The sequence below is a fragment of the Bombina bombina genome, chromosome 1 (assembly GCF_027579735.1).
Source record: "Bombina bombina isolate aBomBom1 chromosome 1, aBomBom1.pri, whole genome shotgun sequence".
Classification (NCBI taxonomy): Eukaryota; Metazoa; Chordata; class Amphibia; order Anura; family Bombinatoridae; genus Bombina; species Bombina bombina.
In genome coordinates, this window is record NC_069499.1 from 397348943 (window position 1) to 397363226 (window position 14284).

A 14284-nucleotide genomic window follows, 5' to 3' on the forward strand; every position below is an offset into this window, starting at 1 on the left:
GCCGGTTCCTTTTCAGGAACAGGGTCTGGGGTTTTATTCAAAACTGTTCATTGTCCCAAAGAAAGAAAATTCATTCAGACCAGTTCTGGATCTAAAAGTCTTGAATCGTTTTGTAAGAGAACCAACCTTCAAAATGGTGACTATAAGGACTATTCTGCCTTTTGTTCAGCAAGGGCATTATATGTCCACAATAGACTTACAGGATGCATATCTTCATATTCCGATTCATCCAGATCACTATTAGTTCCTGAGATTCTCTTTTCTAGACAAGCATTACCAATTTGTTGCTCTTCCTTTTGGCCTAGCGACAGCACCAAGGATCTTTTCAAAGGTTCTCTGTGCCCTACTCTCTTTAATCAGAGAGCGGGGTATTGCGGTGTTTCCTTATTTGGACGATACCTTGGTACTTGCTCAGTCTTTACGTTCTTCAGAATCTCACACGAATCAACTAATGTTGTTTCTTCAAGAACATGGTTGGAGGATCAATTTACTAAAAAGTTTCTTGATTTCTCAGACAAGGGTAACCTCTTTAGGTTTCCAGATAGATTCAGTATCCATGACTTTGTCTCGAACAGGCAAGAGACGTTTGAAGTTGGTTGCAGCCTGTCGGAACCTTCAGTCTCAGTCATTCCTTTCAGTAGCTATGTGCATGAAGGTTTTAGGTCTCATGACTGCAGCATCGGACGCGATCCCCTTTGCTCGTTTTCACATGAGACCTCTTCAACTTTGTATGCTGAACCAATGGTTCAGGGATTATACAAGGATATCGCAATTAATATCCTTAAATCCCAATCTTCTACTATCTCTGACTTGGTGGTTAGATCACCATCGTATAATACAAGGGGCCTCTTTTGTTCGTCCAACCTGGACCGTGATCACAACAGATGCGAGTCTTTCAGGTTGAGGAGCTGTCTGGGGATCTCTGAAAGCACAAGGGGTTTGGAAATCTCAAGAGGCGAGATTACCAATCAATATTTTGGAACTCTGTGCCCTTCAGTTTTGGCCCCTATTAAAGGGAGAGCCGTTTATTTGTTTTCAGAAAGACAATGTCACAACTGTGGCGTATGTCAATCATCAGGGTGGGACTCACAGTCCTCAGGCTATGAAAGAAGTATCCCGGATACTTGTTTGGGCAGAATCCAGCTCCTGTCTAATTTCTGTGGTTCATATCCCAGGTATAGACAATTGGGAAGCGGATTATCTCTGTCGTCAAACATTACATCCGGGAGAGTGGTCTCTTCACCCAGATGTGTTTTCTCAAATTGTTCAGATGTGGGGGCTTCCAGAAATAGATCTGATGGCATCTCATCTAGACAAGAAACTTCCCAGGTACCTGTCCAGGGATCCTCAGGTGGAAGCAGTGAATGCATCGACACTTCCTTGGAGTTATCAACCTGCCTATATTTTACCGCCTCTATTTCTCCTTCCAAGAGTGATTTCCAAGATCATCATGGAGCAATTGTTTGTGCTGCTGGTGGCTCCAGCATGGGCCTCACAGGTTTTGGTATGCGGATCTTGTTAGGATGTCCAGTTGCCAACCTTGGCCACTTCCATTAAGGCCAGACCTATCTCAAGGTCCGTTTTTCCATCAGGATCTCAAATCATTACATTTGAAGTTATGGAAATTGAACGCTTAGTGTTTAGTCATAGGTTTCTCTGACTCAGTGATTAATACTATGTTGCAGGCTCGTAAATCTGTCTCTAGAAAGATTTATTATTGAGTTTGGAAGAATTACATTTCATGGTGTTCTTCTCATAAATTCTCTTGGCATTCTTTTAGAATTCCTAGAATTTTACAGTTTCTTCAGGATGGTTTGGATAAAGGTTTGTTTGCAAGTTCCTTGAAAGGACAAATCTCTGCTCTTTCTGTTTTATTCCACAGAAAAATTGCTAAACTCCCTGATATTCATTGTTTTGTACAGGCTTTGGTTCGTATTAAGTCTGTCATTAAATCAATCTCTCCTCCTTGGAGTCTTAATTTGGTTTTGAAGGCTTTACAGGCTCCTCCGTTTGAGCCTATGCATTCTTTGGACATTAAATTGCTTTCTTGGAAACTGTTGTTTCTTTTGGCCATCTCTTCTACTAGAAGAGTTTCTGAATTATCTGCTCTTGCGAGTCTCCTTTAATGATTTTTCATCAGGATAAGGCAGTTTTGCGGACTTGATTTAAATTCTTACCTAAAGTTGTGAATTTAAACAACATTAGTAGGGAAATGTTGTCCCTTCTTTGTGTCCTCATCCTAAGAATTCTTTAGAAAGATCTTTACATTCTTTGGATGTGGTGAGAGGTTTGAAATATTATGTTGAAGCTACTAAAGTTTTCTTGAAGACTTCTAGTCTATTTGTTATCTTTTCTGGTTCTAGGAAAGGTCAGAAGGCTTCTGCCATTTCTTTGGCATTGTGGTTAAAGCTTTTGATTCATCACACTTATTTGGAGTCAGGTGAATCCCCCCGCCTCAGAGGATTACAGCTCATTCTACTAGGTCAGTTTCTACTTCCTGGGCTTTTAGGAATGAAGCTTCTGTTGATCAGATTTGCAAAGCAGCAACTTGGTCTTCTTTGCATATATTTACTAAATTCTACCATTTTGATGTGTTTTCTTCTTCAGAAGCAGTTTTTGGTAGAAAAGTTCTTCAGGCAGCTGTTTCAGTTTGATTCTTCTGCTTATATTTTCAGTTTTTTTCTTTTCCTCTATAAGATTAAAACTTATGATTTTGGTTGTGGGTTAATTTTTTTCAGTGGAATTGGCTGTCTTTATTTTTTATCCCTCCCTCTCTAGTGACTCTTGCGTGGAGTAACACATCTTGGGTATTGATATCCCATACGTCACTAGCTCATGGACTCTTGCCAATTGCATGAAAGAAAACATAATTTATGTAAGAATTTACCTGATAAATTCATTTCTTTCATATTGGTAAGAGTCCATGAGGCCCACCCTTTTTTATGGTGGTTATGATTTTTTTTGTATAAAGTACAATTATTCCAATTCCTTATGCTTTTTTTGTTTTTATTTATCACCCCACTTCTTGGCTATTCGTTAAACTGAATTGTGGGTGTGGTGAGGGGTGTATTTATAGGCATTTTGAGGTTTTGGAAACTTAGCCCCTCCTGGTAGGATTGTATATCCCATACGTCACTAGCTCATGGACTCTTGCCAATATGAAAAATGAATTTATCAGGTAAATTCTTACATAAATTGTTTTTTCTATGTCTCTTTAATCAGACATTACTATATGTTCTGTTTTGTGTTTTTTCCTCCTAGTTGGACAAACTTCTTGGTGATATACTGCTGTGTCTTGGCTCTCGCTACAATGGCTCATATGATAGTGAGCTTCTGGAAGCACTTTCACCTCTGCTTTGTGCTATTTTTGTACATAAAAGTAAACAGACTCGAAATCAAGCTGCACTGTTTTGGAATGCAACGTTTGCCAAAGCTACAGTTTTGGATTACCCTGATGAGCTTAGGTATGTGGTGTATGTTTGTTTGTAATTATTATATACAAGCACCCCTTTTAAGCATTTCCAGTAATTTCATTTTGTTTTTGAAACTACAAACACCAGCTTTTTTCTTACTGATTTTATTAAGCGATTATGGAATAGATTTAAAAAAAGTTCATAATCTTGCAAGACTACTGTAAGCTCTATGTGCTCTGTAGGTCCATTGTTTGCTCACACCTCCCTCCTTGCTGGTACATCCAATGAATGCTTTTGGAAAAAAAAAGGTGCTCTCTAGAGAGATGATTTGTTTGTTCATCCCCAAAACATAATGAAATGGCTAAAGAACGTAATTTTTTCTTCTGTTAAGTGTGATCAGTCCACGGGTCATCATTACTTCTGGGATATTACTCCTCCCCAACAGGAAGTGCAAGAGGATTCACCCAGCAGAGCTGCATATAGCTCCTCCCCTCTACGTCACTCCCAGTCATTCTCTTGCACCCAACGACTAGATAGGATGTGTGAGAGGACTATGGTGATTATACTTAGTTTTATACCTTCAATCAAAAGTTTGTTATTTTATAATAGCACCGGAGTGTGTTATTACTTCTCTGGCAGAGTTTGAAGAAGAATCTACCAGAGTTTTTACTATGATTTTAGCCGGAGTAGTTAAGATCATATTGCTGTTTCTCGGCCATCTGAGGAGAGGTAAACTTCAGATCAGGGGACAGCGGGCAGATTAATCTGCAAAGAGGTATGTAGCAGCTTTTATTTTCTGACAATGGAATTGATGAGAAAATCCTGCCATACCGATATGTCATGTATGTATATTTTACACTTCAGTATTCTGGGGAATGGTACTTCACTGGAATTACACTGTGTACATAAGACTTTAGCCTATTTTGCAGGGACTAGCAACAGGCTTTTTAATAACTCTTAATTTATGTTAAACGTTTTTGCTGGAATGTAAAATCGTTTTCATTTTCTGAGGTACTGGGTGAATAAAACGTTTGGGCACTATTTTTCCACTTGGCAGTTGCTTGAATAATTTCTGACAGTTTCTGATCTCTCTCACTGTTGTGTGTGAGGGGGAGGGGCCATTTTTTGGCGCTTTTACTACGCATCAAAAAATTTCAGTCAGCAGCTCATTGTATTTCCTGCATGATCCGGTTCATCTCTACAGAACTCAGGGGTCTTCAAAACTTGTTTTGAGGGAGGTAATCATTCACAGCAGAGCTGTGAGATTGTAGTTGACTGTGATAAAAAACGTTTATTCTGTAATTTTTTTTCTGCTATCAGGGTTAGTTGTCTTTTGCTAATGGGAACAAACCTTTGCTAAAGTTGTGTTGTTTACAAAGATTGATGCTATAACTTTTTCAGTTCATTAATTTTCAACTGTCATAAATCTTCTGTGCTTCTTATAGGCACAGTACGTTTTCATAGTATTTTACCTGAATAGTATTCCAAGTTGCAAGTTTATTTGCTAGTGTGTTAAACATGTCTGATTCAGAGGAAGATACCTGTGCTATTTGTGCTAATGCCAAAGTGGAGCCCAATAGAAATTTATGTACTAACTGTATTGATGCTACTTTAAATAAAAGTCAATCTGTACAAATTGAACAAATTTCACCAAACAGCGAGGGGAGAGTTATGCCGACTAACTCGCCTCACGTGTCAGTACCTGCATCTCCCGCTCGGGAGGTGCGCGATATTGTGGCGCCCAGTACATCTGGGCGGCCATTACAAATAACATTACAAGATATGGCTACTGTTATGACTGAAGTTTTGGCTAAATTACCAGAATTAAGAGGCAAGCGTGATCACTCTGGGGTGAGAACAGAGTGCGCTGATAATACTAGGGCCATGTCAGATACTGCGTCACAGCTTGCAGAACATGAGGACGGAGAGCTTCTGTCTGCGGCTGACGGCTCTGATCCAAACAGATTGGATTCAGATATTTCAAATTTTAAATTTAAGCTGGAGAACCTCTGTGTATTACTAGGGGAGGTGTTAGCGGCTCTGAATGATTGTAACACAGTTGCAATACCAGAGAAAATGTGTAGGTTGGATAAATATTTTGCGGTACCAATGAGTACCGACGTTTTTCCTATACCTAAAAGACTAACTGAAATTATTACTAAGGAGTGGGATAGACCCGGTGTGCCGTTCTCACCCCCTCCGATATTTAGAAAAATGTTTCCAATAGACTCCACCACACGGGACTTATGGCAGACGGTCCCTAAGGTGGAGGGAGCAGTTTCTACTTTAGCTAAGCGTACCACTATCCCGGTGGAGGATAGCTGTGCCTTTTCAGATCCAATGGATAAAAAGTTAGAGGGTTACCTTAAGAAAATGTTTGTTCAACAAGGTTTTATATTGCAACCCCTTGCATGCATTGCGCCGGTCACGGCTGCGGCGGCATTCTGGTTTGAGTCGCTGGAAGAGACCATTAGTTCAGCTACTCTGGATGACATTACGGACAAGCTTAGAGTCCTTAAGCTAGCTAATTCATTCATTTCGGAGGCCGTAGTACATTTAACTAAACTTACGGCTAAGAATTCAGGATTCGCCATTCAGGCACGCAGAGCACTGTGGCTAAAATCCTGGTCAGCTGATGTTACTTCTAAGTCTAAATTACTTAATATACCTTTTAAAGGGCAGACCTTATTTGGGCCTGGTTTGAAAGAAATTATCGCTGACATTACAGGAGGTAAAGGCCACGCCCTGCCTCAAGACAGGGCCAAACCTAAGGCCAGACAGTCTAATTTTCGTTCCTTTCGGAATTTCAAAGCAGGAACAGCATCAACTTCCTCTGCTCCAAAACAAGAAGGATCTGTTGCTCGCTACAGACAAGGCTGGAGACCTAACCAGTCTTGGAACAAGGGCAAGCAGGCCAGGAAACCTGCTGCTGCCCCTAAAACAGCATGAATTGAGGGCCCCCGATCCGGGATCGGATCTAGTGGGGGGCAGACTTTCTCTCTTCGCCCAGGCTTGGGCAAGAGATGTCCAGGATCCCTGGGCGCTAGAGATAATATCTCAGGGATACCTTCTGGACTTCAAATACTCTCCTCCAAGAGAGAGATTTCATCTGTCAAGGTTGTCAACAAACCAAACAAAGAAAGAGGCGTTTCTACGCTGCGTACAAGAACTTTTGTTAATGGGAGTAATCCATCCAGTTCCACGATCGGAACAGGGACAAGGGTTTTACTCAAATCTGTTTGTGGTTCCCAAAAAAGAGGGAACTTTCAGACCAATCCTGGACTTAAAAATCCTAAACAATTTCCTAAGAGTTCCATCGTTCAAGATGGAGACTATTCGGACAATTTTACCCATGATCCAAAAGGGTCAGTACATGACCACAGTGGATTTAAAGGATGCTTACCTTCACATACCGATTCACAAAGATCATTACCGTTACCTAAGGTTTGCCTTCCTAGACAGGCATTACCAGTTTGTAGCTCTTCCATTCGGATTGGCTACAGCTCCGAGAATCTTCACAAAGGTTCTGGGTGCCCTTCTGGCGGTACTAAGACCGCGGGGAATCTCGGTAGCTCCGTACCTAGACGACATTCTGATACAAGCTTCAAGCTTTCAAACTGCCAAGTCTCATACAGAGTTAGTACTGGCATTTCTAAGGTCACATGGATGGAAGGTGAACGAAAAGAAAAGTTCACTCGTTCCACTCACAAGAGTTCCCTTCCTGGGGACTCTTATAGATTCTGTAGAAATGAAGATTTACCTGACAGAAGACAGGTTAACAAGACTTCAAAGTGCTTGCCACACCCTTCATTCCATTCAACACCCGTCAGTGGCTCAATGCATGGAGGTAATCGGCTTAATGGTAGCGGCAATGGACATAGTACCCTTTGCACGCTTACACCTCAGACCACTGCAACTGTGCATGCTAAGTCAGTGGAATGGGGATTACACAGACTTGTCCCCTTCTCTGAATCTGGATCAAGAGACCAGAAATTCTCTTCTATGGTGGCTTTCTCGGCCACATCTGTCCAGGGGGATGCCATTCAGCAGGCCAGACTGGACATTTGTAACAGACGCCAGCCTTCTAGGTTGGGGTGCCGTCTGGAATTCTCTGAAGGCTCAGGGACAATGGAGTCAGGAGGAGAGTCTCCTACCAATAAACATTCTGGAATTGAGAGCAGTTCTCAATGCCCTCCTTGCTTGGCCCCAGTTGACAACTCGGGGGTTCATCAGGTTTCAGTCGGACAATATCACGACTGTAGCTTACATCAACCATCAGGGAGGGACAAGAAGCTCCCTAGCAATGATGGAAGTATCAAAGATAATTCGCTGGGCAGAGTCTCACTCTTGCCACCTGTCAGCAATCCACATCCCGGGAGTGGAGAACTGGGAGGCGGATTTCTTAAGTCGTCAGACTTTTCATCCGGGGGAGTGGGAACTTCATCCGGAGGTCTTTGCTCAAATACTTCGTCATTGGGGCAAACCAGAGATAGATCTCATGGCGTCTCGACAGAACGCCAAGCTTCCTCGTTACGGGTCCAGATCCAGGGATCCAGGAGCAGTCCTGATAGATGCCCTGACAGCACCTTGAGACTTCAGGATGGCTTACGTGTTTCCACCCTTCCCGATGCTTCCTCGATTGATTGCCAGAATCAAACAGGAGAGAGCATCAGTTATTCTAATAGCACCTGCATGGCCACGCAGGACTTGGTATGCAGACCTGGTGGACATGTCATCCTGTCCACCTTGGTCTCTACCTCTGAAACAGGACCTTCTGATACAGGGTCCTTTCAAACATCAAAATCTAACTTCTCTGAAGCTGACTGCTTGGAAATTGAACGCTTGATTTTATCAAGACGTGGGTTTTCTGAGTCAGTTATTGATACCTTAATACAGGCTAGGAAGCCTGTTACCAGAAGGATTTACCATAAGATATGGCGTAAATACCTATATTGGTGCGAATCCAAAGGTTACTCTTGGAGTAAGGTTAGGATTCCTAGGATATTGTCTTTTCTACAAGAAGGTTTAGAAAAGGGTTTATCTGCTAGTTCATTAAAGGGACAGATCTCAGCTCTGTCCATTCTGTTGCACAAACGTCTGTCAGAAGTTCCAGACGTTCAGGCTTTTTGTCAGGCTTTGGCCAGGATTAAGCCTGTGTTTAAAACTGTTGCTCCGCCATGGAGTTTAAACCTTGTTCTTAACGTTTTACAGGGCGTTCCGTTTGAACCCCTTCATTCCATTGATATAAAGTTGTTATCTTGGAAAGTTCTATTTTTAATGGCTATTTCCTCGGCTAGAAGAGTCTCTGAGTTATCAGCCTTACATTGTGATTCTCCTTATTTGATTTTTCATTCGGATAAGGTAGTTCTGCGTACTAAACCTGGGTTCTTACCTAAGGTAGTCACTAACAGGAATATCAATCAAGAGATTGTTGTTCCTTCTTTGTGTCCAAATCCTTCTTCGAAGAAGGCAAGTCTTCTGCACAATCTGGATGTAGTTCGTGCCCTAAAATTTTACTTACAGGCAACTAAGGAATTTCGACAAACGTCTTCCCTGTTTGTCGTTTACTCTGGTCAGAGGAGAGGTCAAAAGGCTTCTGCTACCTCTCTTTCTTTTTGGCTTCGTAGCATAATTCGTTTAGCTTATGAGACTGCTGGACAGCAGCCTCCTGAAAGAATTACAGCTCATTCTACTAGAGCTGTGGCTTCCACTTGGGCCTTTAAGAATGAGGCCTCTGTTGAACAGATTTGCAAGGCTGCAACTTGGTCTTCGCTTCATACTTTTTCCAAATTTTACAAATTTGACACTTTTGCTTCCTCGGAGGCTATTTTTGGGAGAAAGGTTCTTCAGGCAGTGGTTCCTTCTGTATAAAGAGCCTGCCTATCCCTCCCGTCATCCGTGTACTTTTGCTTTGGTATTGGTATCCCAGAAGTAATGATGACCCGTGGACTGATCACACTTAACAGAAGAAAACATAATTTATGCTTACCTGATACATTCCTTTCTTCTGTAGTGTGATCAGTCCACGGCCCGCCCTGTTTTTTAAGGCAGGTAAATATTTTTTAAATTATACTCCAGTCACCACTACACCCTTGGCTTCTCCTTTCTCGTTGGTCCTTGGTCGAATGACTGGGAGTGACGTAGAGGGGAGGAGCTATATGCAACTCTGCTGGGTGAATCCTCTTGCACTTCCTGTTGGGGAGGAGTAATATCCCAGAAGTAATGATGACCCGTGGACTGATCACACTACAGAAGAAAGGAATTTATCAGGTAAGCATAAATTATGTTTTTTGTTTGATTTTGTTTGACTGGTCTCTAGGTTCATATGTGCTAGTTTGTGAATTACAGGAAGGCTAGTTAGTATTTCAGCTTATGCTGTTTCACAATGTTTTGTCTTGGGATAATGCTTTTAGTCTACATTTGCGCAAAAACAATCTCTTTAGGACTGATACTTTCTATAAAGAGCAGACCACTAAGTTACTAAAAATGGAAGTACATGCTCTCCTATATCTAGCCAAATCCATTTTCTTGTTTAAGGATATAAATTCTCAGAATACACTCTGTAAGAAAAGGTAGATGACGTAATTTTTGACAGTTGCTTAGAACCTGAGGATTTTAAATTTAGATATTTTGTATTTGGTTTATTTTTTTTACTTATGTTAAGCTTTGTGGTAGACTGAAGACAATGTCAAATTTTGAAGGGGCATAAGAGAATTGAAATTTTCTTCTTAAATGGAAAGAGTCCACAGCTGCATTCATTACTTTTGGGAAATAAGAACCTGGCCACCAGGAGGAGGCAAAGACACCCCCGCCAAAGGCTTAAATACTCCTCCCACTCCCCTCATCCCCCCGGAGGTTGGCAGAGAAGTGTCAAAATTTTCTCTGCTTCGGACAAAGCGGGTTTTTTATGGTAAAGTAACAGACCTTTCTTGTTGTTCCAAGCCTTAATGGGTGGTCGTCCCAAAAACACAGTGTAATAGTGCCTGTGTAGCTGTAACTTAGCAATGCATTAATAAGAAAGTCTGTATAATAAATATGTATGTTTACGGTATACACCCGCACTGCTAAGTGATGATACAACGTTGCCAAAGCACAGAGCTAATTTAAATGTCACGGGAAAGTTCAAAATTCAACAGGCAGTACGTTTAAACATATCTAGGTATATGTCCCATACCGGTATATCTACACATACATAATATATAATGTTATGTAGCTGGCCCTACTCACCGCAGGAAGGGTAACCTGTCTGTTTGAAACTGTGGCGTTCGTCTTCCGACTCAGGACGCTGTACACATCGCACTTCAGATGCTTTGCGGCGCTGCTCACGGCAGCCTTCTCATGGAGAAAAGGTCAGTGGGTTTGCAAATTCTTCAGTTCAGCGATTCCCTTACGCTGAATATTAACACCACAAATTCCAAAACGAAAGGTTAGAAGAAAAGCAGGCTGCACTGTAGGAGATTAATTAAAACCAAGACTTTATTTCATCCAGTAAAAACGATATTCCTAAGCACACTTCATGGTGAATACACCCAAGCACACAGGTGAATAGACTGCTCTCCGACGCGTTTCCTGCTCACACAGAGCACTTCATCAGGGATAGCAGTCTGTTCCCTAACTGGCCATTTATTCATGCTGAGAAAGTTAACCCTTGAATGCCTAATTTAGGCCTATATAGTATCTCTTAATATCGATAGTTCTATTTAACAAGGGTAAAGTTAATTCAGCAGGATAAATGCTACAATTTAATTAATAACAATAGTACAAAAGTTATTAACATATTTTTAAAAAACGTAATCTATTTTGCAAAAATGGGTTAGCAAGGTTAAATCTATACAGTGAGACTTAATTCATTAGGATACTTATTTCATATATTACAGAATGAAGAAAGGCAGGCAAAATGTATCCATATTTTTTAGAAAATTCATAACAATATTTTCAATAAAATTGCTTGATAAAAGTGTATACATCTCAACAGTAACAATCTCAAAATGTTATTCAAATTATGATAATGAGATATAATTGTTGAATAAATATATATCTTAAGATGTATTTTGGGTTATTAAATATTTATAAAGAGCATAATTTCTATCCTATAATTTTTACAGGGATGCAAGTAAGGCATTTTGGTGTGTGTTGAAAAAACAGACTGAAAGAGAGGGGGCACGCCGGATTCAGCTTCCAGTATAAAGTTTTAAGTCCCAAATTTTATTCATTCCTTTTGGGTAACCAGTTTCAAGCTTATATATCCAGTATGCCTCCTTTCTATTCAATTTAGACAATCTATCTCCACCAGTAGTTCTTTTTGGAATCCTATCACTTGAAATTGGAATAGATTTAATATCTGCTCTAACATCGCTTTGTTATATTGAAGCCCCTGTCTATGTATTGCAAAGTGTTTCGCTACTGGCGTTTTTGGTTCCAAAGCTTCTAAAGATAGATGTTCACGTATACGCTCTTTTACAGGTCTAATTGTTCTTCCTGTGTATTGTTTCCCACATTGTTTGCAAGATATTAAGTACACTACAAAATCTGATTGGCATGTGAAATGTTCATATATGCTATATTCATGCTTGGTGATATGTGACTCAAAATTATCACCCATTTTCACATAGTGACAGCTTTTACAGGGTCTAGCTCCACATCTATAGGTACCTTTCTTTGGATTCAGCCAAGAATTAGTATTAGCCACAGTTTTCTTGTGTCTCTGAAAAAATTCTGTTGACATACTGGCCTATGGTTTGTGCAAAATGGACAAATTCCTATATGTCCCTGTGCACCCTGATGCCTTTCCGATACCCAAAAGGGTGGCGGACATAGTGACTAAGGAGTGGGAGAAACCAGGCATACCTTTTGTCCCACCTCCTATATTTAAGAAAATGTTCCCCATTGTCGACCCAAGGAGGGACGCATGGCAAACAGTCCCTAAGGTTGAGGGGGCAGTTTCTACGTTGGCCAAACGCAAGACTATTCCCATTGAGGACAGTTGTGCTTTCAAAGATCCTATGGATAAAAAATTGGAGGGTTTGCTTAAAAAGATATTTGTTCAGCAAGGTTTCCTCCTCCAACCAATTTCGTGCATTATTCCTGTCACAACAGCGGCGTGTTTTTGGTTCGAAGAACTAGAAAATTCGCTCAATAAGGAGACTCCATATGAGGAAGTCATGGACAGAATTCACGCACTTAAGTTAGCTAATTCCTTTATTTTAGATGCCGCTTTGCAATTGGCGAAGTTAGCGGCGAAAAAATCAAGTTTTGCAATTGTGGCGCGCAGAGCGCTCTGGCTAAAGTCTTGGTCGGCGGATGTGTCTTCCAAGACAAAATTGCTTAATATTCCTTTCAAAGGTAAGACCCTTTTTGGGCCAGAATTGAAGGAGATTTCAGACATCACTGGGGGAAAGGGCCATGCCCTCCCACAGGATAGGCCCTTTAAGGCTAAGAATAAATCTAATTTTCGTTCCTTTCGCAACTTCAGGAACGGACCGTCTCCTAACTCTGCAGCCTCTAGACAAGAGGGTAACGCTTCCCAGGCTAAGCCAGCATGGAAACCAATGCAAGGCTGGAACAAGGGTAAACAGGCCAAGAGGCCTGCTGCTGCTACCAAGACAGCATGAAGGGGTAGCCCCCAAACCGAGACCGGATCTAGTAGGGGGCACACTTTCTCTCTTTGCTCAGGCAAGAGATGTTCAGGATCCCTGGGCACTAGAAATAGTCTCTCAGGGTTATCTTCTAGAATTCAAGGAACTTCCTCCAAGGGGAAGGTTTCACATGTCTCGCTTATCTTCAGACCAGATAAAGAGACAGGCATTCTTACATTGCGTAGGAGATCTATTAAAGATGGGAGTGATACACCCAGTTCCAACAGTGGAACAAGGTCAGGGGTTTTACTCAAACCTGTTTGTAGTTCCCAAAAAAGAGGGAACTTTCAGACTAATTCTGGATTTAAAAATTCTAAACAAATTCCTCAGAGTTCCATCGTTCAAAATGGAAACCATTCGAACGATTTTACCAACAATCCAGGAGGGTCAATACATGACTACCATGGATTTAAAGGATGCGTACCTACATATTCCTATCCACAAAGATCATCATCAGTTCCTAAGGTTCGCCTTTCTTGACAAACATTACCAGTTCGTGGCTCTTCCGTTCGGTTTAGCCTCTGCTCCCAGAATTTTCACAAAGGTGCTAGGGTCCCTTCTAGTGGTTCTAAGACCGAGGGGCATTGCAGTGGCACCTTACCTAGACGACATCCTAATCCAAGCGTCGTCCCTTTCCAGATCAAGGGCTCATACAGACATTGTATTAGCTTTTCTCAGGTCTCACGGGTGGAAGGTGAACGGGGAAAAGAGTTCCCTGTCCCCGTCTACAAGAGTTCCTTTTCTGGGAACAATTATAGATTCTGTAGAAATGAAGATTTTTCTGACAGAGGTCAGAAAATCAAAGCTTCTAAAGACTTGTCAAGTTCTTCAATCTATTCCTCAGCCTTCCATAGCTCAGTGCATGGAAGTAATAGGTCTAATGGTTGCAGCAATGGACGTGGTTCCTTTTGCTCGAATTCATCTAAGACCATTGCAACTGTGCATGCTCAGACAGTGGAATGGGGATTATGCAAACTTTTCTCCCCAGATTCAAGTAGACCAGTTAACCAGAGACTCACTCCGTTGGTGGTTGACTCAGGATCACCTGTCTCAGGGAATGAGTTTCCGCAGACCAGAGTGGGTCATTGTCACGACCGACGCCAGTCTATTAGGCTGGGGCGCGGTCTGGGACTCCCTGAAAGCTCAGGGTCTATGGTCTCGGGAAGAGTCTCTTCTCCCTATAAACATCTTGGAACTGAGAGCGATATTCAATGCACTCCGGGCTTGGCCTCAACT

General features: G+C 41.5%; 1 protein-coding gene across 1 annotated transcript in view; it reads left to right on the top strand.

The window, feature by feature from the left end:
- Positions 1–14284, top strand: part of RIF1 (replication timing regulatory factor 1) — a 675273-nt gene that overhangs the window by 383516 nt on the left and 277473 nt on the right. Inside the window, exon 22 of the mRNA XM_053712714.1 lies at positions 3262–3464. Within this exon, the coding sequence (XP_053568689.1) occupies positions 3262–3464 (203 nt within the window). The remainder of the gene's footprint in view (positions 1–3261; positions 3465–14284) is intronic.